The sequence below is a fragment of the Terrapene carolina genome, unplaced genomic scaffold (genome assembly GCF_002925995.2).
Source record: "Terrapene carolina triunguis isolate 2854851 unplaced genomic scaffold, T_m_triunguis-2.0 Scaffold53, whole genome shotgun sequence".
NCBI classification, from domain to species: domain Eukaryota; kingdom Metazoa; phylum Chordata; order Testudines; family Emydidae; genus Terrapene; species Terrapene triunguis.
The window spans coordinates 9,637,333-9,661,654 of NW_020664404.1; the positions used below are offsets into that span (position 1 = coordinate 9,637,333).

The 24,322-nt window shown below is 49.2% G+C and overlaps 1 protein-coding gene across 1 annotated transcript in view; it reads left to right on the forward strand.

Moving 5' to 3' along the window:
• The window catches only part of GFRA2 (GDNF family receptor alpha 2), an 84,263-nt gene extending 59,991 nt beyond the window's left edge, over window positions 1-24,272 (forward strand). The window contains exons 5-8 of the mRNA XM_029912747.1: window positions 9,407-9,516; window positions 10,967-11,107; window positions 17,084-17,259; window positions 23,996-24,272. Of these exons, the coding sequence (XP_029768607.1) occupies window positions 9,407-9,516; window positions 10,967-11,107; window positions 17,084-17,259; window positions 23,996-24,112 (544 nt within the window). The 3' untranslated portion in view covers window positions 24,113-24,272. The remainder of the gene's footprint in view (window positions 1-9,406; window positions 9,517-10,966; window positions 11,108-17,083; window positions 17,260-23,995) is intronic.
• The last annotated feature ends 50 nt before the right edge of the window (window positions 24,273-24,322 follow it).

Below are 24,322 nucleotides of genomic sequence, written 5' to 3' on the forward strand. Positions count from 1 at the left end.
GTAGAGGGGTGGCACAACTTTCCTTCCCCTTTTAGGGTGTGTCTTCACTGCAGAGTTAGTCCAGTTGATCTGCATGGCCACCTGAACACGTGTGTTAGCCTCATTCGGGTGTGAGCACCTACACTGCAAAGCCCTATCTGAGTTACTTTGAGCAGATATTCTGATTCTTTCCCAGCCAGTTGTCAATTATGGGAGAACTTGTCTGCCCTACCGGGGGAATTATGGGAAGACATTACAGGACTATCAGCACTTGAGTGATTTAGCCTGTGTCCTCATTGCAAAGCAGGCGGGTTCTAGCCCAAGTGAAAGTGTAGCCTGGGTTCTACCCTGCATCCCCAGCTGGGCCAGGTAGCCCAGGCTTGAAGCACCTCCAGACCTGGGTAAACGGTTTTTGGGTGTGGACTGTAGGGAGAGTTAGTGTAAAACACTGGTAAGAGCCTGGATTAACTCCTCAGTGAAGACACACCCTGGGGGGACTCAATCCTGCAAGGTTCTGAGTGCTCCAAAGCCAGTCCAGTAAAGCACTTAAACACATGCCTGACTTTAAACACATGAGTTGACTTCATTGAGACTCTACATGCGCGTAGGTGCTTTCCTGGGTATGGGATGGAATGCTCAGAGCCTTGTAGGCTGGAGCCCAGGGCGCCTGTCACTGCGTTGATTCTGCTGCAGGCTGTGGAAAAGTGCCTTTCCCTTTGGGAGCATAATTTCACAGACCAGGGAAATAAACAAGCAGGTTTACTGAAGCCTAATCTGCTGCATTGTGAGGAGGAGTGGAGTGCTATCAGGTTAGCTTTGCATTGGATTTACGAGGGGCACTAAAACAAAAGAGCTGAGCATGACCGAAAGGAGAGGTTTGTTTCCAGCAAGGAGAGGGAGCTGGCTCTGAACTGGGGGTGAGGAGAGGGATTGGCTGTTGTATGCATTGACGTCCTTTCCTCCTGAGGGCTGACAACATGTACAGTTCGCTCACTGAAGGGTGGGGGAGTTGGATCAGGGGCCAGGCCGTTCTGATTTGCTTTTGTTCTCACATTTTCCACAATAGAAGAGGGAATTAAAACCCACATCCGTGGCTCCTGAATGGAACACTCCTGACATGCAAGCAGCACGCACTCCTCTCTCTCAGGGTCCGTCCACACTGCAATCTGAAGTGTGATTGTGCTAGCTTTACACACGCTAGCATGGCTCAAAACAGCAACGTAGGTGCAGCGGCGCAGGCTGCAGCGTGGGCTGCACAAGCCCACCTTGAACGCTGGGTACTTATTCACATTGCAAAGCCCACGCTGCCACATCTCCACTGCTAGTTTTAGTTATGCCACTGTGGATACGTTCACCCCAGCCGCAATCCCACCCCGAGCTGCAGTGTAGACGTACCCTCGGTTGGTGTGTCTGCTTGCAGCATGTCGGAAGGTGTTAGCCAGGAGATGGAAGCCGAACAGGAGTATTTGTGGCACCTTAGAGACTAACAAATTTATTTGAGCATAAGCTTTTGTGGGCTACAGCCCACTTCTTCAGATGCATAGAATGGAACATATAGTAAGGAGATATATATATACATACAGAACATGAAAAGGTGGAAGTTGCCATACCAACTCTAAGAGGCTAATTAATTAAGATGAACTATAATCAGCAGGAGGAAAAAAACTTTTGTAGTGATAATCAAGATGGGCCATTGCGGACAGTTGACAAGAGGTGCAAGGTTTCAGAGTAGCAGCCGTGTTAGTCTGTAACCGCAAAAAGAACAAGAGGTGTGAGGATACTTAACATGGGGAAATAGATTCAATTCCCTTAGCTGTTTCTCTTTCTCCCCTGCTGTCCTCTGTCCTGCCCTTTCCCACTTGGTCATTAAAGACAAGTTTGTTATGCTGCAGGTTATTCAGAATGCTTCTCTTGGGCAATCCCTTCAAACTGGAGAGAGGCACTCAGGTCCTATGGTGGCAAAGGCCATATAGACACCTAACTAGACAGAGGGCATAGGACAATTGAGTCTCAGAATAAGGCAAAGGCTGAAATTTTGCATCCTTCACTCTTTACCATACTTGCTGGCCCCCATTAGGCCCTGGGAAGCAGAGAACAGCTGTAATATACTGCTCTTTGGGGACACCTCCCAACCCAAGTGGGCTGGAACCAGGCTCCACATATGGACCTCATACCAGCTATTCACCAGTCAGGGAAGACACTCTGCACAGAGGTTATTCTCATGGGACCAGTTATTCCCATGCTAAGTCCCCTTTCCGCTCCCGAGCAGCATAGAATGGGCCTTAGCGTCACTGAGAATCAGGCCTGATGCATTTTTAAGTTCCTGCCTGAGCACTTGTATCCTTTAGCATCGCCTTGACTGCTTAGGAGAATTGAAAACGCCAGGGGTGAGACATGCAGGAGGAGGTGATATCTGAGCTCATTAATTCTGGTGAGCTGTATCATACCTCGCTGTTTGTTTCTGGACTGGTAGTGAATCGAGAGAAACTATTGTTTTTAGGCCTAACTCCAGGGAGAGAATATATCCAGAGGAAGAGAAAGATCTCTTCATTGCCCTTTACCAGGGCTGCTCTGCAAATCCAGGAATCCCCTGGGACCTTTTAGCTTTAGCAGCTCCATAATTCATGATCCAGCTGAATAGCAGTGCATATCATTAACCCTAATGCTGAAGTCAGGGCTTCTCTACTCTCAGTACAGAATGTCTGTGCCAGGCACATTGGAAGCCAAGAGAGTAGGGGTTCAGGATACCCCGTCTTGTAGTCTTATGTGTTCTGCAGGTAGAGATGTTCATGAGTTTATGGGAGACCTGGCAAATTGGGTCCACATTACGTAATTACAGTAGCAAGCCCAGAGTTAGGTGCTGTACAGATACAGCGAAAGACAATCCCTGCCCTGAAGATCTGACAGTCTAAATAGATGAGCAGTGGGGAGGAGGAAGATGAGTATCCCCATGTAACAGTGGAGAACTGAGGTACAGAGAGATTAAGGGTATGTCTGCCCTGCAGCTGGCAGCGTGCCTCCCAGCCTGGCTAGCCAGAACGGTGGCACACTCCTATTTGCAGCGGAGACATTCCCTAAGTGACTTACCCAGGGTCACACAGGGAGTCTGTGGCAGAGCCAGCAGTTGAACCCCATTCTCTTAAGTCCCACTGTCTTAACCGCAAGACCAGCTTTCCTCTCTGTCTAAAGTAGATGCAGCTCCACTGGAGGTCTCTGGACCAGATTTATCAGTGGACTAAATGGTGGTGTCATCTGCATTATTATTATTATTACTATTGTTATTATTTTATTATTTATTACTGTTAATTATTTATATTACCCTAGTGTCTAAAGGCCCCAATCCCATTAAGATTGGCACATCCCATTAACATAGCCCTGGAAAATGTAGTCTGTAGATAGGCAGTAAGTGGGTCAGCAAACTGGTGTAAGTGCTAATTTAGAGCAAAAATGAGTGTAACTTACATGCTAAGGGCTTAATAAGCAGCAGGAGAAGGTATAGGATACAGCGCATGGGACGACTGTTTATCTTCCAGTTTCCTGGTGGCTGTTGCATGTTTCACTTCTAATCCTTTGGCATGTATAGCAGAGCCAACCGCACTCAGTTTTGAACACACACAGAATGCCAGACTGGCACAAGTTACATCACTTTCCCTCTTACCCTTGTTTTCCAACCACCTGCATCCTGTCCTCAGTTGTTATTGCTGAGGCCTGGTCTACACTACGGGATTAATTCGGATTTAGCAGCGTTAATCCGAATTAACCCTTCACCCGTCCACACTACAGAGCCAGTTAATTCGAATTAAAGGGCCCTTTAAATCGATTTCTGTACTCCACCTCGACGAACGGAGTAGAGCCTAAATCGATTTTGTTAATTCGAATTAGGGTTAGTGTGGACGCACACCACCGAATTACTGTGTTTAAGTTAATGGGGTAGTGTGGCCGCACACCACCGAATTAATGTGGTTAAAAACCGAATTAAGGTGCTTAGTGTGGCCGCGCACAATCGAATTTATACAACCTGTTTCCCAAATTCGAATTATCTAAATTCGGATTAATCCTGTAGTGTAGACATACCCTTAGTGTAGTAAGCAACTGCTGAGTTCCACCCCAGGGGCGGCTGCATTTCGGCAGGATCTGTCACTCATTCTGTAGAGCACTTTGATATCCGTTGTGACAAAAAACAATGTATAAATGGGGGGTATTACTGCAGATCCTTCCACTTCATTCAATCACGGCTTCGTTTCTTCCTCCATTTAATATGATCAAAAACCTCTGGATCCAAATCATTCCTATTTAAAAAATAACACAATTTCCGCCCTTTATTTTGATCAATTCGGATGGCTCTAGGCAGGTAGTATTGGATAATTCAATCACTGGTTGTAGAGAGCTGACATTTAATTAACAAGGAAGCAAAAAGAAAAAAATTGGAAAGAGGCAAGAAAAAATTGCTCAGGGGAGACTCCCCTGTGAAAGCCAAGGTCTTCTCTACACTGAGCAATATGATGTCAGGGGACCTGGCTACATTGACCCAGTTTGGCTGAGTCACAATTCAGTCCTCAGTATGTTGCAAACCCTGATGAGGGAGATTCGGTTGTTATTACTGAGTTCCACAATGGGTGTTTTTTACCGTGCATGTGGGGAACCTATTCCAGGTATTACGGTGAGGCAGTATAATTTAGGTATTAGGGGCACTGGACTGGGAGCCAGGAGACTTAGGTTGTATTCCATGTTGTGACTGTGGGTGTGTCACGTAGACTACTTCCTCTGCTGGTCTTGTCTGTTTAGACTGCAAGCTCTTTGGGGCAGGAGCGCTCTCTCATAGGTATATGCACAGTGGGGTATGCAGGTCTACGGCAACACAAATAATAATAAGGCACCACTTGTTAGATGACTGGAACTGACTAGACTGAATCGAGAAGAGTATTCATTTAGAGAGCCACAGAGTGCAGCTCTGGCTTTGCCAAAGCTGTTCTATGTTTGGAGCTATTTTTTTTTTCTGTTGACTCATCTCTTGTTCAATTATTACTTCTGGTCCTGGGAGGAAACCCCATTTTTTTCTTGGCCAGCTTTCCCAACTGTAGAAAGTTCCCTACCCAGCGCTGCCAGTTCAATTTTAGATTGAAATGATACGATTTGCAAGGCGGCTTTGATGTAACTGAGAAGAAAATCCCTATTGGTGGCAGTAAGCCTTATAGCTGTAAGGCTGTAATGTAAGCAAACTCCTTAACTCTATATGGAACTCCTGGTTATTGGCCTTTATGGAAATCTATCTATCTATCTATCTATCTATCCTCCATGTTTCTCTTACCTCCCTCTCCTCAGAGTCCCCTCTTTCTCCCTTTCTCTCCCTGTTTAGCCAACCCCAAGAAAATCCCATCCTCCAAAGGAATTAAAACAAAACACATGAAGGAAGACACCAATCAAAATGGCGGCACTAACATGGCGTTTGCAGACCATCACTGTGTTCGCTCTGCTTGTATGTGCCATCCTTCCCCCTAGCCCTTGGTTCTGTCTTTGTAAGAGCTACAGGGCAGGGACTGTCTCATTCTGTGTTTTTACAGCGCCTCATGCAATGATCTCAGTTGGGGTCCCTAGGTACTACCATAACACACATAATAATAATAGCTGTGCTCCCATATGGCCCTTATCACCTTGGTATCCGAGAGCCTCCCATTAGGTAACAAATATTATGGTTGTTGTCTCTCTCTCCCCTGCCACCGAGAAGCAAGAGAAGACAACAAGGGGTGTGAAGGAAAACAGAGGCGAAGTGACTTATCCAGCAGTCTGAGGTAGGGCCAGGAACAGAACTGAAGTTGCCTGGCTTTCAGTCTGCTGACTTAGCCACTAGCCCAAGCAAAGATGAGCTCGGAAGAAAGGGAAGAGGCTTTATTTACATCTTTATGTGATGCTCAGAAGCAGGATGTTCTGGTCTGTTCCCCCACCGCCCCTAGTCCCTGACACCACTGTCATCCTTTCTCTTTCTTCTGGCCTGTTTGTCACCTTCATTCTGCCCACCCTGTAGCTTAGAGCTACTGTCAGTGGTGCATAGGGGTGAGCATGAGAGCCTAGAGGGGAGCTAGTATGGGCAAGCGGAGCCTCTGGTTTCTTATTCCCTTTGTAAACCTGCGACTTTGTATTTCAATGTCACCGGCAAATCACAAAAACAACCCAACCCCAGGCGCTTCAACTGCATGCCAGCCTCTAACATTCCAGGGGGCCGATAAGATCCAGCAGTGAAATTATACAATCCTGGAATGATGCTGGCAGCGGCGTGGCCAAACAAGGATATGAAATTTACAGAGCACTCGGAATGTAGGCAGTACTTAAAGAGCGAGCAATGTCCCAGCATACCAGCCACTGCTGGTAACTAGCTAAGCATATTAGGGCAGTGTCTTGTATGCCATCCTGATAGTATTTACAGGGTAACTAGGAATCTCTGTGCAGTACATGGACACCAACATAAATGATGGCCCCACCTCACTGCTCCTTCCTCAGTGGAAGGGCCCTGAGTAAGCAAGGACCAATGAGTATAGGGGTACTCACAGTACATGCAATGTATAGGGTTACTCACAGTACATGCAAGGTAAATAATAGTGCAACATGCATGGATACCCATGTAACTATATAATGGTGTAGCTATGGCTTTGCTACTCCTAGTATTTCCAGTGTAGCTACTATGGCCCAGGGTAACATGCACAGCTAGCCGTGTAACTGGCTGATTGTAGCAGTGCAGTGTAAACCAGCAAAGGGTGAGTTAGATCCAGGTTTCATTTAATCCAAAGCACCAGGCACAAGAAAGGGTAGCCTTGTGCTTTGGGCATTGGCCTGGAATGCAGGAGATCTGAGTTCAGTCCTTAGCATGTCTGAAAACTTCCTTGGGTGACCCTTAGTCTCTCTGCACCTCTGTGAAACAGGGGGACGGCACTGCCCTCATTTGTCTAATCTGCTTCGGTCTGTAAGCTCTCCAGGGCAGAGACTGTCTCTCGCTCTATGGTGTCACAGCACCTGGCACAATGGGAGCCCTGTTTTGGCTGCAGCCACTAGGTGCGACTGCTGGGGCAGGGATGTTCCTAGAAGGAGCTATTGCTTCGGCCTATCTGTAATGCTAACACCTCGCAACGTTCGTGGACCCAGATACTAATGGCATGAAACTTGTGGCAACGTGACAGCACAGTGATTGCTCTTGCAACAGGGAAAGTCGGCCCCACGCCCTGTAACAGGGCCGCTCTCACGTCCCCCCAGGTCTCTGCTCACTATCCCCTGAATGGGTCAGAGAGGAGCTTGCAGGTCAGGCTGTTGAGAGAGGTTTGAAGTGAAGAGAGGGAGTTTTTCCTGCTGTTCTGGCTGGCGAGGCTCTGAAGCCTTCTGTTTCTGTCACCCCTGGGGGCTGAGGGATGGCAGGACCCAGCCACTCGGAACGAGCCGGACAGGCACGTCAACCTCGGCTGTGCTCAGAAGCCACATCTCTCTGAAGTCAAGCAAGCACGAGCCACTCAGGCGGGGAGCGTTTGCGCTGAGAGGAGTGAGGGGGTGGGGGCTCTGAAGTGCCTGTCACCCAACACCCTCAATGGTTGTCCAGCCCGTCAGGCTTTGAAAGCATTAAGGCTTGATCCTGCAAAGTGCTGGGGACTCTCTGCTCCCCCTGGAGCCGGGGTGTGCTGACTGCACTCAGCACCTCTCAGAATTAGGCCCTTAGTGTCTGTTCCCATCCTGGCTTAGGAATAAACTGTAAACAGATCAGAAATCCTTCCCCTGTCAAGTGCCGGGAAAAGCGCGCCAGGCTCTCGCTGACTTCAGTGGGCCTTAGGGCGGTGTGTCATCCATCCCTAGCAGCAGCAAGGAAGGGAGACCCCCAAGGACAGCTGCCAAGTGGGCTGCAGAAAAAGTAGGCCGTGAAGGAGAGCTTTGATCTGTCTCTCTCTTTGTGAGCACGGTTGCAAGAGGCCTGCTGTGAATTCGCCTGGTTTTTGCTGTGTGCGCAGTGCATAGTGCAGTGGCTGGATGCTGGGCAGGAGAGACTGGGTCACTGATGCTTCATAGAATCTTTTCTCCAGACCTTCCTGCTCCAAACCAGCATCTCTTACTGGCAGGGGAAGCGGTGGCCTTCGTGCCTGGGTCTCCCTGTGTTTGTGAGAGCCTGTTTAAAAAAACGAGGGGGAAACGAGGTGAAATATTTTCCCTTTTGTTTCCCAATGTGTGTGTGTGTGTATAAAAGGAAGGGCTTTGTCTCACTCTGTCCCCAGTGAACTGCTGAGTAGCTGAGGGATATAAATCCTCCAGCTTCAGGGCACAAACCCCACTGATGAGGGTCAGGAAGAATCTTCCCCTGTGGGCAGGTTATTCCTTAATTGTCCACTGGGGTTTCTCACCCCTTCCTCTGAAACAGCTGGTGCTGGCCACTGTCAGAGCCAGGTCTGATCTGTTATGGCAATTGTTATGTTCCCATGAGAAGCCATATGAAATTTGCATGGGTCTGCTTGGGTTAGGCACTCTGATATTCTCTCCATATGCGTTTAGACATATCATTTCCTCACTGTAAATCCAGCCTTACAAAAGCCCAATGGAAATGTACTAGCCCAGGCTTTGAATCTACTCACCCAACCTTTGGCATGATCCTGAAAAACACCCCCCCAACCCCAAACAACCCAACCCCTATAAATAGCTCATTCGCCCATCAGGAAATCTTACTCCCCGTGAGGAGTGGAATTTTGCAAGGTTGTGATGATCAGCATGGCTGTAATCAGCAAAGAGATCTGGGAACCTGCTTATTCTTGAGGGGCAGGCTTGGGACCTCAGCCCACCCTGTCCCCTTCATGCTTTCTCTGCATTCTGATTCTTGCTTCTGAGGGTTTGTGTCTTTAGTGCAAAGTTAACTTGAGTTCTACTCAAGTGTTGCCCCTAACCAGAGTCCCATCCATGCACAGAAACCTCTCACTTGAGTCTGCTGGTGCTTTTCACTCAAGCTGGCAGGACTAAGGGGGGAGGGCAATTGATCCTCAGAGCATCCTCATGTTCTGGGTGTGAGCTATGTTCAAAACCTACCCGGATCTACGCTACAAAGAGGTTGATGTAAGTCACCGTTTGTCAACTTATTTGTACGTGTGTTTGCACTCAAATCTGTCTCCCAATAACATAAATGCCCTGTTACAGTGATGCAGTAACACCATCTCCCTGAACGGTGTTGAGCCATGGTTGACATACAGTGGTAGACGCTGCATGAGTGTGATCGATTACAGAATGAGATCATATACATTAAAATATTGCTGCAGATCCTAGCCATTATTCTCCTTTAGCTCTCCTCTCTAATACGTTCTCTTCTCTTCTTTTTCTCTCTGCTTTAAAACCACTGAATTTACTAGTTCTTAGGGAGGAAAAAGCAGACAAACCAACCAAACCCTGTTTTCTCTCTCCTGTGTTTTGTAACCAGGTCAAGACTGGCAGATTTTCACACAAATTGTCAAGTCTCTTTCCAGTCACTTACCAGCTGCCCCGGGGATAATTACCAGGCGTGTCTGGGCTCCTACGCAGGGATGATAGGTGAGTCTGTCTTGTTCATCATGCAGAGCACAGCAGGGTTGCCTTTCTCAATCAGTGTCTGGGTTTGGGGGGACTGGTTTATGGATCGTGGCTTGGGGGACTTGACACTTTAGAGACAGAATAACTTAGTGCTGGGGCGTATTGGAGGGGTGGTAGTGGATGCAGATGTTGGAAGTTTAGCAAGGCTGCTGTAGCCAGCAAGAACAACCACATGTATCTGCAGGAACCTTCCTCTTTGCTCACAAGAGCAAAAGCACCAAACCCCTTTGTGCATCTGCTGCAGGGTGGGGTTATAGGGAGATGCTGTGGCCCAGTGGATGGGGGAGGGGTTCTATTCCTACCTCTACCTGCTGCGTTACCTTGGGTAAGTCTCAGGTTTCCCTCTGTTAAAGGGGGATAGAGATGCTGGCCTTGCTATGTACAGCAAGCTCTGTTGCTAAAGGAGGATGTATTATTACTGGAGACAACTCTGTTTCTAGAGGCGCACCTGGGAGAAAACAACTGAAGGTGGCAGAGGTGTTTGGCATGCTCAGCCGATGCCGATTGGCCTTTCCCCAGAGGAGTGCTCCTGAGGTCTTTGACAGTAGGTTAGATCCTAGGGTGCAGGTTGCAGGAGAGAGAGCTGTGAGTTTCAGGGATAGCAAATCCAGCTGCCTTGTCACTCCAACTCAGTTTCACTCTTCAGTCCAGGGTTTTGCTTCTCTCAGCTTTGCTCTGACCCGGAGCTCCTCTCCCCCCTCCACAATTACTGCGCAGTGTTGCAGGGGCCGCAGAGGGCAACCGGGGAGTGTTGTTATAATCCTGACACCAGGACTCAAAGGCATCCTGACACCAGGAATGCAGAGGGGATGATGGGTGGGCCAGGTCCCCGTGTGAAGCTGTCAGGGCAGCTCTGCTCATCGCGCCTGAAGAGAGACGCAGGGGCAAGTTCAGCAGGCAAGCAGCATGTCTGAGTCAGACGAGATTCCCAGAGATAAGGAAGGAACAGGAGACCAGGCCAGCTCAGAGGGACCAAGAGCCATGTGTCTGCTTAGACAGGACAATACCAGGGGCTAGTTATGGGACACGGAGCCTTTCGCTCATCACCAAATTGTTACCCTCCCTCCATCTCCCACTGAGTTACCTGCTTCCCCTTCTGTGCTGCAGATCTCACCCTGAGCTGGTTCCTGAGTGAGCAGCTGGAGGGAGAGTCCCTGGTAGCGGGGGTCTGTCAGAGCCACTTGGGTTGGGGAGAGCTGGGGGCCGGAACGAGCCATCTGCAGTTCCCTTTAGCTCTGCCTGAATCATGGGGAATCCACTGGGCATGGAAGACGAGAGCCAAGCTGGTGCAAAGCCCACCCTGCTGTGAGGGGAGGCTGTCGGGACAGGAGGGAGCGCAGAGCTGTTTCTCTCCGTCAGACTTTGCTCTTCTGGCCCCTGATTCCCTTTTCCTTTTCTTCCTCCTGAGCAGGGTTCGATATGACGCCCAACTACATTGACTCGAGCATCACCAGCATCACAGTGTCGCCCTGGTGCTCCTGCAGAGGGAGCGGCAACATGGAGGAGGAGTGTGAGAAGTTCCTGAGAGACTTCACGGAAAATCCATGTCTCCGTAAGGCACCGCTCTTCACTCGTTGTCTGTCTGAAGGGGCTTTGGCCTGTCCCAGGGAGCAGGGCAGGAGCTCTGGCTGTGGGGGAGCTCCCTCCTATTCTAGTCACATTCTCTCCCAGCAGGGAGTGCTGTAGGGAGCCAGGCAGGAGCGCTAGCTATGGGGGAGCAGCCAGCTATTCCAGTCCCAGCCTCTCCCAGCAGAAGCTATGGGAAGCAGTCTGATGCAAGGGACTCCAGGGAGTGCTATATGCTATGCTGCAGGAGCACTTTGTGTCGGTGGGAGCTCACAACTGCTGTATTGCAAGCTTCTCTCAGCAGTGGTGCTGCAGGTATCTGTAACCTCCTAGCTATTCTGGCCTCTCCACAAGACCTTGTCAGAGCTCCTGCTCCATGTCTCTGAACAGGAAGGAGATGTAGGAAATTCCTTCTGGCTTGGGCTTGCTTTCTGTGGAGTTTTGGGAAACCTTACAACCTAGCAGATAGCTATTGACAAGGTCCCTTTGATGAAGGAGGCCCTGGTGTGCTGAGCTCCAGGAGCTTCATTCTCTCCGTTACTTATTATAATTGTATCCATTTAATTCGTTGTTATTCAGTTTAATGATCTGAAAATGTTACCGTCAAGCTCTCTCGCCCTAGTGCTAACAATGTCCCCATCCCTGCTTAATCGTCAAGCTAATTTCATCTGTTTTGGGGATAACAACTGGGTGCAAGCAGGCCTGGATTATTCTGCCATTGCAATTTAGTCCTGCCTTGCAGGATTAGCCTAGCACACTCATGAAACAGAAGGCATTGTCGCTTTCACACCAGGAGGCACTGTAGAGAAGGAAGTAGGAGCCCTGGCTCCCTGGGTACTATGTAAATAGAAAATAAAGAAATAATATAATAATTATTATTAATAATGCACCTCAATCCTGACCATCAGCACCCCCGTTTTTCCAGTTCTGGATTCCCCATATGCAGTTCTGCCAATTCCCCTGACTCCTGACCTGTAGCACCGCCTGCTATTCCAGTCATGGCCCCCATTCGCCACCCCACCCCAATGTTTCCAGTGCCCCATAATCCTGGCCTGCAGACCCTCCCGCCCCACTATTCCTGCCTGCTCACCCTATGCAGCTGTACCAGTGCACCTCAGTTCAGACTTGCACAGCTGCCACATTTTGTACAGCGCCATGTCGGACATATTATGCAAATGAGCTAATTTGCATATTTGCTGATAGTTTGCTTTTACTCTTAAACTTCCCCTTAAAAGTATCATGAGGATTTAATGCTGGTGAAAGGCATTGGGTAGAGTTAAGGTTACCTATACAGCCCCCTTATGCATGTTCATTAGGACACAGTGTTTAATTATACCACTACATGCTGCTTTTTCCCTACATGAATTAACAGGTTTTGAACCCAGGGCCTTTAGTGCCACAGCATACACCTCAGCCATCTGAGTTATAGTATAAGAAGAACTGTTGCTCTAAGCAGGCTGTTATCCTCTACGTGGACTAGTCCATAGAGGGGGACACACTTCACCAGTGGGTTATACTACTTGTTGTTAGGCAGCACTGGAATGCTGGGTGTCAGGATTCCTAGCTCTGGGAGCAGAGTATGGCCTAGTGGTCAGTGACAGCACAGCCAAGCACAGTTCAGCCCACAAAGTGAATGACACTCGCTATGTCACGTTTGAGAGCGACACGGCATTTTACTAGCTACGGAGGCAGGCACAACAGAGCTGCCAAATGCATGAGTGTTGTGTGAGTTGCATGATGCCTGGGACTTTTGGACCGGCTTCATCCTCCACTGTTCCAGACGTGAGGTTCTCGAGAGAGCTTACCAGTCCCGTCAAAAGCGTGTGTCCGTTTTGTTGTATGGCTCAATGGCTGCTAGGGTTTAGACGGAGATCTGCCAAAACTCATTTCACTTGTGAGTGCTAGAGATGTTGGAGTCCAGAGGTAGGTATCAAATGTGTTATTGCTTTGTCCCACCAACACCCGTTCCCCACCTCATCATGTAGCTCAGTTAAGCCACTGCAGTTGCAACGTGCCATTGATACACTAGATAGACCCAGGTCTATTTCCACCTACATACAATCATAGAAGATTAGGGTTGGAAGGGACCTCAGGAGGTCATCTAGTCCAAACCCCTGCTCAAAGCAGGACCAATCCCCAACTAAATCATCCCAGCCAGGGCTTTGTCAAGCCGGGCCTTAAAAACCTCTAAGGCTGGAGATTCCACCACCTCCCTAGGTAACCCATTCCAGTGCTTCACCACCTTCCTAGTGAAATAGTTTTTCCTAATGTCCAACCTAGACCTCCCCGGCTGCAAGTTGAGACCATTGCTCTTTGTTCTGTCATCTGCCACCACTGAGAACAGCCGAGCTCCATCCTCTTTGGAATCCCCATTCAGGTAGTTGAAGGCTGCTATCAAATCCCCCCTCACTCTTCTCTTCTGCAGACTAAACAAACCCAGTTCCCTCAGCTTCTCCTCATAAGTCATGTGCCCCAGTCCCCTAATCATTTTTGTTGCCCTCCCCTGGAGTCTCTCAAATTTATCCACATCCTTTCTATAGTGGGGGGCCCAAAACTGGATGCAATACTCCAGATGTGGCCTCACAGTGCCGAATAGAGGGAAATAATAATTTCCCTCAATCTGCTGGCAATGCTCCTACTAATGCATCCCAATATGCTGTTAGCCTTTTTGGCAACAAGGGCACACTGCTGACTCATATCCAGCTTCTCATCCACTGTAATCCCCAGGTCCTTTTCTGCAGAACTGCCGCTTAGCCAGTCGGTCCCGAGCCTGTAGCAGTGCATGGGATTCTTCCATCCTAAGTGCAAGATTCTGCACTTGTCCTCGTTGAACCTCATCAGATTTCTTTTGGCCCAATCTTCCAATTTGTCTAGGTCACCCTGGACCCTATCCCTACCCTTCAGCGTATCTACCTCTCCCCCCAGCTTAGTGTCATCCGCGAACTTGCGGAGGGTGCAATCCATCCCATCATCCAGATCATTAATGAAGATGTTGAACAAAATGGGCCCCAGGACCAACCCCTGGGGCACTCCGCTTGATACCAGCTGCCAGCTAGACATCGAGCCATTGATCACTACCCATTGAGCCCGACGATCTAGCCAGCTTTCTATCCACCTTATAGTCCATTCAGCCAATCCATACTTCTTTAGCTTGCTAGCCTTCCTGTACCCTGTGTCCTTAAGCCCCAACCCATCTCCACTCCAAGTATAATTCCTTCCAGGTCTGTGAACTCCGAGTTCCACAGCTCTCCTCAATTTCTCCTATGACCAGTTCTGCCAACCCCAACCCCCGAGTCTGGGCTGCAAAAATCATGAAATAAGCTTAATACTCATGAGCTTAACCCCCAGACTCACACAATGTTGGGGCTTTTTTTCTTTGCCTTCTAGTTTCTGAGCCTTTAAGGAACACTTGGGTCACGTTTTCAAGCTTTTCTCTGTAACCAGGTGTGACAGATGCTATAGATACATGGAATATTCAAAGATTACTACACTGACTTTATAAATGTTATATGTATTTTGATGGGATGACTAGTGATTGTCACACCAGGAGGGCTGGAATCTTAGCTTTCGTTTCCAAAGAACTGAGATTCTCATGCAATCATTTACATTAGATCCTGGGTTCTAAGTAAAACACCGACTATCATGAAACTCACAGTCAAACCCTACGCGCTGGCAACGCTACTTAACTCTTCTACCCCCCTGCTCATTTGGCATTTCTTTTTCCTTTGCAATGAGCAATCGGGGTGTCATGGAGGGGAAGGTGGAGGGAGGAAAGATTAAGGTGTGTTGGGGGGAAGGGCAGCACCTTGAACTCAGTGGCTTTGAACCATGTGGCTAACAGCTGATCTCTTCCAGGTTCCTGGCTCCTGTGTATTGTCCCTGTCTGGGGGAGCTGGAAACCTCTGCCTCTGGTGTGCTTTGCCCATGGTGCATCTAGGGCCGATGAGAATGCCTATGGGCAGGAAGAGATGCCTGGCGAAGGGAGCAGGGATGCTGAACTTGGGGGATGAGGGTGTGGATAGCAAGGGGCAGGGAGGGATGAAGGATGAGAAGGTGGTAGAGGAGGATGGGAGGTGATGGGGAAGGAAGATAGGGAGAGGATGGAGGTGGAAGTGGAAGACGGTATTTTTAGTTCTGCTTTCCAGTCACTCCCATCCCATTGCTCTCTTCTTTTCTCTGCCTTCCCTAAACACGGCCGCCATGCCCCCAAGATGCCTCTCCTGCTCGCAGAGCTGCAGAGGAATCGGGGGCTCAGTGGAAAAGGCGTAATTTGTGCTGTTTCCATCAGCAACTGCCATATTCTCTGTGATGGCGCCGCAGTGGGGAGCAGGGCTGGAGACAATGCACCTGGGCATTTATCTCTGCGCTGGGCATGCAGCCAGAGCAGCGGGTCAGCACACGGTGCCTCATTGCCCCTTCCCCCTCCCCCCCTTTGGAAGCTTTTCTCACGCCGTTGGGTAGAATTGCCCCGGGCTGCCACCTTGAAACAGGCTAGGGCCTCCTGTGTGAGACAGAGAGGTGGGGAAGGAGGAGTTACTATTGGAGCAGCAGAACTGCTGCCAGCCCCAATCTTCTGCATGGGAGAGCCACTGACAACCTCTGCAGAGCAATGGGCTGGAGCGGGGAGGACTCCAGGACCGTTCCAGGGGATCCATGAGACACAGAGTCCCCTCGATCGTGCATTTGGTGTTTGTTATTACTGCTTCAAGCCAGGGGCTGTGGCTCACCCCTAGTTCCAGCACTGCTGCCCTCAATCCCCTTCCCTGGGCTCAGGGAGGAGGTGGGGTCCCCACTAGAGGTGAGAGTTCGTAAGACGTATCCCCTCTGTGGTGGGATTTAGTGATATTTGAGAAACAGGCTTGGGGCTGCGGTTTGGGGGGGTTAAGGAGAGGAAAACACTTTGATCTGCAGGGGCTGTGTCAGAGCGAATGAAGCAGAACCTCAAGGTGACAGGCTGGGTCCCAAAGCAATGAGGTCTGGGCAGGAAGGAGGGCTGGAATGGGGAGCAGGGAATGGGAAGGAGGATAGGTGGGTAGAGAGAGTGTGTGAGAGAGAGAAGGTGCGAGGCCAGGAAGGAAGAAGCGTATGAATGAGAGATGACAGCCTGACAGGAAGAGAAATAACTTGCCCACATTGTTCGAAGCCTGCTCACTCCCGCCCCCAGCCCCGGCATCCCGCTGACAGCTAGTGACTCCTGGCTGTCTCTGCCATGGCATGCTTCTCAAAGTGGGATGTGTGCAAATAAAGCTTGAGGGCTTTTGCTTCCGCAGCTGCCTGGAAGCAAGCAGACCCCCTCCCAAGGAGGAGGCTGTCCGGCTGGCCCAACAGAGCCCCAGCAATTATCTCCTCTCACGGGCTGCTGGTGTGAGAGCCTGGACGTGGGGTGGCAGTGGCTGTCTCTCAGTCGTTATCTAAGACAGCCCCTAGCCCTGATGACCATGAAGTTTGATACAACCAGCTGGGAGCCACCCTAAAACACAGCAAGCAACATTTCTAGTGGTTAGAGCTGGGAATGGGCCGTCAGGACTCCTGGGTTCTACTCCTTGCCCTGGGAAGGGATTGTGGTCTAGTGATTAGCACAGTGGTCCAGGAGTCAGGACTCCTGGGTTCCACTCCCAGTCTAAGGAAGTAATGCTGTATAGTGGTTGGAGCAAGGATGTAACGTCCACCATGGCCTCTGCGCTGGCATCTACCGCCAGCTTGCTGTGTGGCCTCAGGCACGTTGCATCCCGGCTGGGTGCCTCAGTTTCCCCATCTATAAAATGGGGATTATGCTGACCTGTCTCATGAGGAGGGGGAGTTTGTCAGCTTTAATCCATTCCTAATGTTTGTAAAGTGTTTTCAGATCCATGGGGAAGCACAGCATGTTTAGTATTTATTGTTGTATGCCCTGTGAGTTGTGTGCATAGAAGTTGATAGTGAAACCACATCCCCAAAGCCCTGTCTCTCTTCCCACTCGCAGGAAACGCCATTCAGGCCTTCGGCAATGGTACGGATGTCAATCTGTCCCCCAAAAACCCCTCGCTGCCTGTCACCCTGCCCCCTAAGACAGAAAAGAGCCCTGCTTTGCCAGATGACATCAATGACAGCAACACCATCTATGACACCAGTGTGATCACAACTTGCACCTCTGTTCAGGTAGGACCTCGGCTCCGGCTCCTGCTCGCTCTTCACAGAAGACACGTGTTAATTTGATGCATGGACCTAGCTTGGCCAAAGCCTCCCACACATTGATGTGCCTGCCGGGACTTAGCCTATGGTCTTGGAAAGTGAGGGTTGTCTATCGAAGGCTGCTGTTTGCAAGTGTACCTCTTGAGTTATTACAGCACCAAATTCTCTGTTATCCAGAATCCTCTTGGCCCATGCCCAGCACCGTATTCTCTGTTACCCAGAATCTCCCTGGGCTCTGCCCAGCCCCTGATACATCCCCATTACCCAGAATCCCCCAGGACTCCCCAATAGCCCCAGCCCCAGTGTGCTCACTGTTATGTGTATTAGATGGTTTGATTTCTTTTTGCCTTCTCTTGTTTGGGATGGAGATCTCGCAGGCTCATGCTTTCCCATGCAGTGCCCCACGGACTACCAGTTTTTGCCCAGGTTGGCTAGCCTTCCTGCTTTGGGTGAGCACTGGAAGCTGAAAGTGCCCATCAGTATCCACACAGAACCTGTGGATTTACGGCCCACACGTATGCTCCTATGTGCACACACCGCTATGTAATCCTGCTGGCGATGGGCTGGGGAGGAGGTGGTGGGATCTGGATCAAGATTAAGGTTATGTCTGAAGCTGAATCGGGGCCTGTGCTCAGGTTCCAGGGCAATGAAACCTTGGCAAGTGGTTCTGTTAAGACGTTGACCCCAAATAGCTAATCTCTTAGGACTATTGTTGATTTTGTGGGATTTCCCCCACCTTGGATTGAAATCTTCTGAGCTGCCCTCCTGAGATTTTAGCCATAACTAAACAGGAACCAGAACTGGAAAATAAGGTCCCTTCTGCTTTTTAATCGAATCCAGAAACAAAAACAAACCCACATGGGCTGGCAAGGATCTTAGAATTTAAACCTCAAACCACAATTCACAGCTCCTTCCTTGGCCTTCTCAAATTCCTCTGGCCCTGCAGACTTCCAGTTGCTTGGGAGTTATTCTCATCCTGCAGCAGGAGCTGGCCACGCCCATTTGCCATTCTTCTTCACAGCTTTGCCTAGATGAGTGATATGTCTATGCGGTGGTCACGAGGTGTGGTTGCAGTTTGTGGAGACATACCTGGGCTAGCTTTAATCCAGCTGGCTGGTGTACTGATAGCAGTGAAGTTGCAGCAGCATGTGCTTCAGCAGGGGCTACCCACCCAAGTAATTACGCAGGATTCCAGGTGGGCTTGTCCAATTTGTGCGCTACTCTACTCGAGCTCGCTAGATTAAAGCCAGCTCAGGTACGTCTACTCTACCAAACAATTGCAGTATAGCTCTACCCTAGGATTGAAAGATGTGTTGTTAGCTAGCTTGATCCAACACTTTCTAAAACTCTAGTGACGACAAGGTAAACTGCACTATAGCAAGGCTTTAACTCAACCCGTTTAGCACGTGCTGTAGTACAATTTACCTCGTCTGGTCTAGAGTTTTAGAAGGTGTTGGGATCGAGATAGCTAACTCCATCCAATAACCTTCAATCCTAGTCTAGATGAAGCCTCCGACCCACCCGGAAATTACTGCTCCCCTCATCCCTGCACCTGAAGCGGCGTTGCTGAAGGCAGGGGAAGCATCAAGCTACCACCCTGATCGGGGTGGTGTACAGAGAGCTATTGGAATCACTTCGCTGGCCCCTGTCTTTTAATGTTTATCAGATGATAATGCCCAGAGGCCCTGATCTGCTCTGGGGACTGTACAAACACATAGAAAGACATGGTCCCTGCCCCGAAGAGCTAGCTAGATAGACGGGCATCTCCTACTCACAGTCCCAACCGGAGGATGATTCTCTGTCCACCTCTGCAGAAACAAAGTAAGTCTCTTCTTCTCCTTCAGGCTGGCGAGCACACGTGAAGGCAGCAATGTCACCCTTGGGCAGCCTCTAATTAGATCCGGCATGCTTGAGTAATTACATCTTATGTTTTCTAGTTACCACTCCGTGAGACAATCAGCAGCTCAATTTCATGCTAGAATTGCGGCACATCAGGGCCCCGCCGCCGCCTTGGTGGGCACTTGGCTCACTTTTCATTGTGAGATACGCTTGGCAGAATTGTTCTTCTTCTAAGTGGGAAGAAAGGGAAAAACAATGTTGTTATCAGCGTTACCGCATCTTCTGCTCCATTTGCCACCTGATGATGGAAGTGCTGGTGGTGGTGGTGGTGTGGCGGTATATTGCTGGAGTCAATTACTAGTGGACTAGTTTTGCTTGTAGTAAACCCAGTGAACTCCACTAGGTCAGACCCTGAGCTCAGTTGCTACTCAGGGAGAACTCAGTGGGAAGAGAGCTGCGTAAAATGTTTTCGCTGTAACTTTTGTTCAGTGAAGAATGCAGATTTGGTTGGGAATTGGAGTTGGATCCAACCAAGTTTTGGTTGAAAAACACCATAAAAAAATCAGAAAAAATCAAAATGTTTCATTTTGACATTTTATGAAACAAAATATTTCAATTTTTTTTGGGGGGGGGGGTTCAGAACAACTTTGTGCTTCAAAATATCCTGTAATTTTATTGGAAAAAACCTCCAGATATTTAAAAATGGTCCAGAACCCAAAACATTGTGATTTTGTCAAAACAAAACATTCCATTCAACCTGACATTTATTTTTGTTTTTCGACTTGATGACATTTTTTGAAAAATTCATTTTCGGTTTGCCCTGGAACAGTTTTTCTTGATTTTTTTCAGAATTGCCAGAGAACCAAAACACCCATTATTAGCACAACTGTAATAGGAGTGATACCTGAGTAAAAACTGAGTAACACACAGGGCCTGGTTCTGATCCTCTATACTGTGAGGAGGGTCATGTTCTCTACTTGTGAAAACAGGCACAGCTCCATTGGCTTCAGTCAAGCTGCCCCAAATATACCAGCAGAGGACTTGGCCTGTGTTACTCTACTGACTACAGGGGTGTGACACTGGATTTACTCCAAAATCAGGCTCAGTCACTCCTTTGTAAATCAGGAATAGCTCCATGGAAGTCAGTGGAGTTGTTCCTGATGAATACCTGGGTGAGATCAGAATCTGACCCCGAGTGAGCAAGTCTGGATTCAACCCGCTGGGTAAATCAGGAGTATCTCCATTAAAGTCATTAGGCCTAATTCTCCTATCATGTACACTGGTGTGACTCCATTGACTTCACCAGAGTTACTCCAGATTTACACTAATGCAAGTGAGAGTAGAACTAAGCCCAGTGCAGTTACACCAACATTGACCTTACTGGGGTTACTCACATTTACACCAGTGTAGCTGAGAAGAGAAATATGCACTTAGCTTTGCAGGTCGTACTACTTTGTCAAGAATTAAGGTGTGCTCTGTCGGTGAGAGCCAGGGGACTAGAAAGCACTCCTGGGATTCAGGTCTAGGTCTGCTACTGACTCACTATCTGACACCGGGCAAGAAAATGAAAAGAAAAAGTTAGCTTGTATTTTTTGAAATTCTGTAAAAGTTTTTCTTGGATGAGCAGCGATAGCCCCATGTGTGTGTCCTCGTGTGTATTTGTGGGTGTGCGTGCGCTTGACCATTGTGCAGTGGTGGCCTCCCTGGGAGCACTGTGGGCTCTGAAGTGTGAATGAAAATTCCGTGCCCCAGCAACTCACTCGATAGTACAAATCCCACTTTCCTGAGTCTGTCCACTTCCCCTTTAACTCTGTTTGAGCCGCAAAAGGATGAAAGGAAGAGATGAGTCTAATGGCCCCATCTCACTTCACATTGAGAGACTTCAGTGCTTTTATGGCCATCTCCAGCACTAAAAGGCCTATTGTAGCGAGATTGGGAGAGCTTCTTGTTAGTGCTTTTGTTCTTGAACTGTACCTGCTCCTTTCAGAGGCTTATTCCCCTCCCTCAGCTTACCTTTCTCAGATCTCTCTCACAAGAGTTTCATGGGAGAGCATGGCTTATGTATGATTGGCCAGTCCGCAGGCTTAGAACCAGTGGTTGGAACTGGGCAAAACCCACAGCCCCTTTCAGACTGACACAAAATGGAAGGATAATTAGGCTTGTGTACACTCTGGAGTAGCCCTGATGGCCTGAAGTCGGAGTAGCTGCACCGCTGCCAAACCCAAGTGCAGCACAAGCAGCGGCAGTGGCCTCTAGGTACTTATGCTCCAGTTTTTAGCTCAGGCCTCCGAAGCCATGGAAACTTGTAACTGGAATCACCACCAGTTAGCTCAGTTCGTGCAAACCCCAACTTGTCCTTGTCTGTGCTTGTGCTGGCCCATAATGGCTGAGTCGGGGCTGTTGCTGGTGGGAGACCAGGCATAAAATAGTCTGTAGGGGCAACCCACCTGATACAGAATCTGAACTCTTCTCAGGGCTATTTCCCCATCCCCACAGCCCCTCCCCTGCAGCATGCAACAAGCGCCATTCGCTCCTAAGCTACATTGAACTGCTTCTGCTCCCTGGCTGGATTCTGATGTGGGGTTTGTCTTCACTAGAAATGTAGGTGATATCAGAACACAGCCATCAGGAGTCACGTTAACCAACACAATGTTAAACACATCTTGCAGTCAGGGTCCACAGGGGCCTCTGTGTTTAATACCACGTCAGGGATTGAGCCTATATATAGTTTCAGGAGGGTTCGCCCATAACACAATGCTGAATGCAGTAGTCCCAGCAAAGTCATGTTTGACGGCATGTCAGTGAACATGACTCGTCAAGGATGTGTTCTAACACAACCCGGCATTCCAGTGAAGGCAAGGTCTCCTCTCCAGGTTTGTCTTCACTGCAGGGTTAGCTTGAGCTATCAACACTTGAGTTAACACCTCTCAAGTGCGAGTGGCCACACAGCAAACAACGCTCGAGTTGCACTAGCTCTAGCATCTGCAGCGCTCGAACTCCAGCCCCCATCCAACAAGCCAGCAAGCCTCAGTTGAAAGCAACACTTATCTTAAGCTAGAGATACGTGTGTGTGGATGGAAATTGGTTTACCTCAAGATAACACTGGGAAGACAGGCCCTTAGATAACTAGCCCATCCTGATGCAAATTCAGAATTTCCTCCCAAAGGGTATGTCTACACTGCAATTAGACACGGCTGGCCTGTGCCAGCCGACTCGGGCTTGCAGGGCTCAGTCTGTGTCTCTGTTTATTTGAGGTGTAGATGATTTGGCGTGGGCTGCAGCTGAGCTCTGTGACCCTCCCACCTTGCGGGGTCCTAGAGCCTGGGCTCCAGCCCGAGCCTGGACATCTACACTGCAATTAAACGGACCCACAGCCCGAGCCCTACAAACCTGTCAGCTGGCACAGGCCAGCCGCAGTTTTTTAATTGCAGTGTGGACGTACCCTGTGTGTGAAATTTTACATCATGAGTGTTTGTGCCGTGAGTTCCTCAGAGCAGGGACTGTCTCTTGCTAGATGTTTGTATGGCACCTAACATAGTGGGGCCCCCAACCCGGGTGGGGCCTGGTAGCTGTATTGCCATATAAAAAATAATAATGATATCTGGATTCATCTGCTTGAAGACTTTCATGCAAGGAACACGTAGTCAATCGAGTTTGCAGAAGTCGAATGAATATTTGCAGATTTATTTTGTTTGCACTATCTGCCCAGATCTAGGCAGGAGTCCAGCAGAGAGGCTAAGCAGCCCAGGGAGCGAGGGATGAGAATTTTCTTTCTTCTCTCCTTCTCAAAGCTTTTCTGGCAGCCCCAGCGTACGCAGAGCACACAGAGAGACTTAATGTTTCAACACCAGACACACACTCTGAACTGCCTTCAAATGCCCCATGCAAATGTGGAAGCTTGGTAATTGCAGGCCTGTGATCAGAATAAAAACAATTCGGGATGCCCTTGTAGGCCGGCTCTGCAAGGACAGTGGAAAACGACAAAAGTTCAGCTCCAATGAAATTGGGCTTAGTGTGCTCCGGAGGGACAGCTTGTTTGAGCGGGGCTGGTGGAATGAGTCAGGTCTTTAGAACCCAGGGTACAGAACAGGCCAGCACATTCCTTTCTTACCAGCTAAAGGGAATGATTTGTCTCACCCGCAACGTAACACCAGAGGTAGATCTTACTGCTTTTTTTGGAGATTGAAGAGAAATGACAAGAAGGAGGAAGCTTGCTCTGGAATTGCCTGACAAAGATGGTTCCTCACACCCTCTTTATTCTGTCGCAGACTGTGAGGAGTGACCAGTGATGTTCCATGGCGGTTACAGGTGTTAATCTCTGACCAAGCACAGTCTGTCCACGATCAGGAGCGGTGCCAGGGTTTTTGCCGCCCTAGGTGGGGGGTCCTTCCACGCTCCCGGTCTTCGGGGCACTTTGGCGGCGGGTCCCGGAGCGTGGAAGGACCCCCCGCTGCAGAATTGCTGCCGAAGACCCGGAGCGCGGAAGGACCCCCCGCCACAGAATTGCTGCCCCCTAAATCCTGCTGCCCTAGGCGACCGCCTAGGTCGCCTAAATGGAAGCGCTGTCCCTGGCCATGGTGCAGCATGGATGGTCTATTACTTAAAGCAAGTGCCTGGGAGTCAGGACTCCTGGGTTCTATTTCCAGTTCTGTGAAGGAATGTAATATAGTGGCTCCTGTGCTCTGTTCTCCTCTGCCACAAACTTAATGTGTGATCCTGGGCAAGTCACTTTAGCTCTTTCTGCCTCCGTTTCCCCATCTATAAAATGGGGGTAATGATAGTTGGCTACCAGGTCTGATTTCAGGTTGCTTGAAACCCTGAGACCTTTGGCAAGACCTCCTGACTTGTTCTCTCTCCTCCACAGGAACATGGACCGAAGCTAAACAAATCCAAAGAGCACAGTCTCTGCTTCTCGGAGGTATGTGTCATGGCATCTCCTGGGAAGAGAGAAAGGGGCAGGCTGGAGAGCATGGAAGTGTGAGCATGGGGGTGCTTTGTGCCATGCATACATGCCAATAGAGGCAAGAGGTGGAGTCAGATGGAGTTACAAATGAGGCTCAGCATATCTACGGGGACAGTAAGGTTTCTCTAAGCTGAGCTGGTTTTCAAGGGCTGTATCTACAGGGTGACACTTTAAGGAATTAAAGAAAACAGCCAAGCTTTTAAAATCCCATGAGCCTGTCCCTACTCC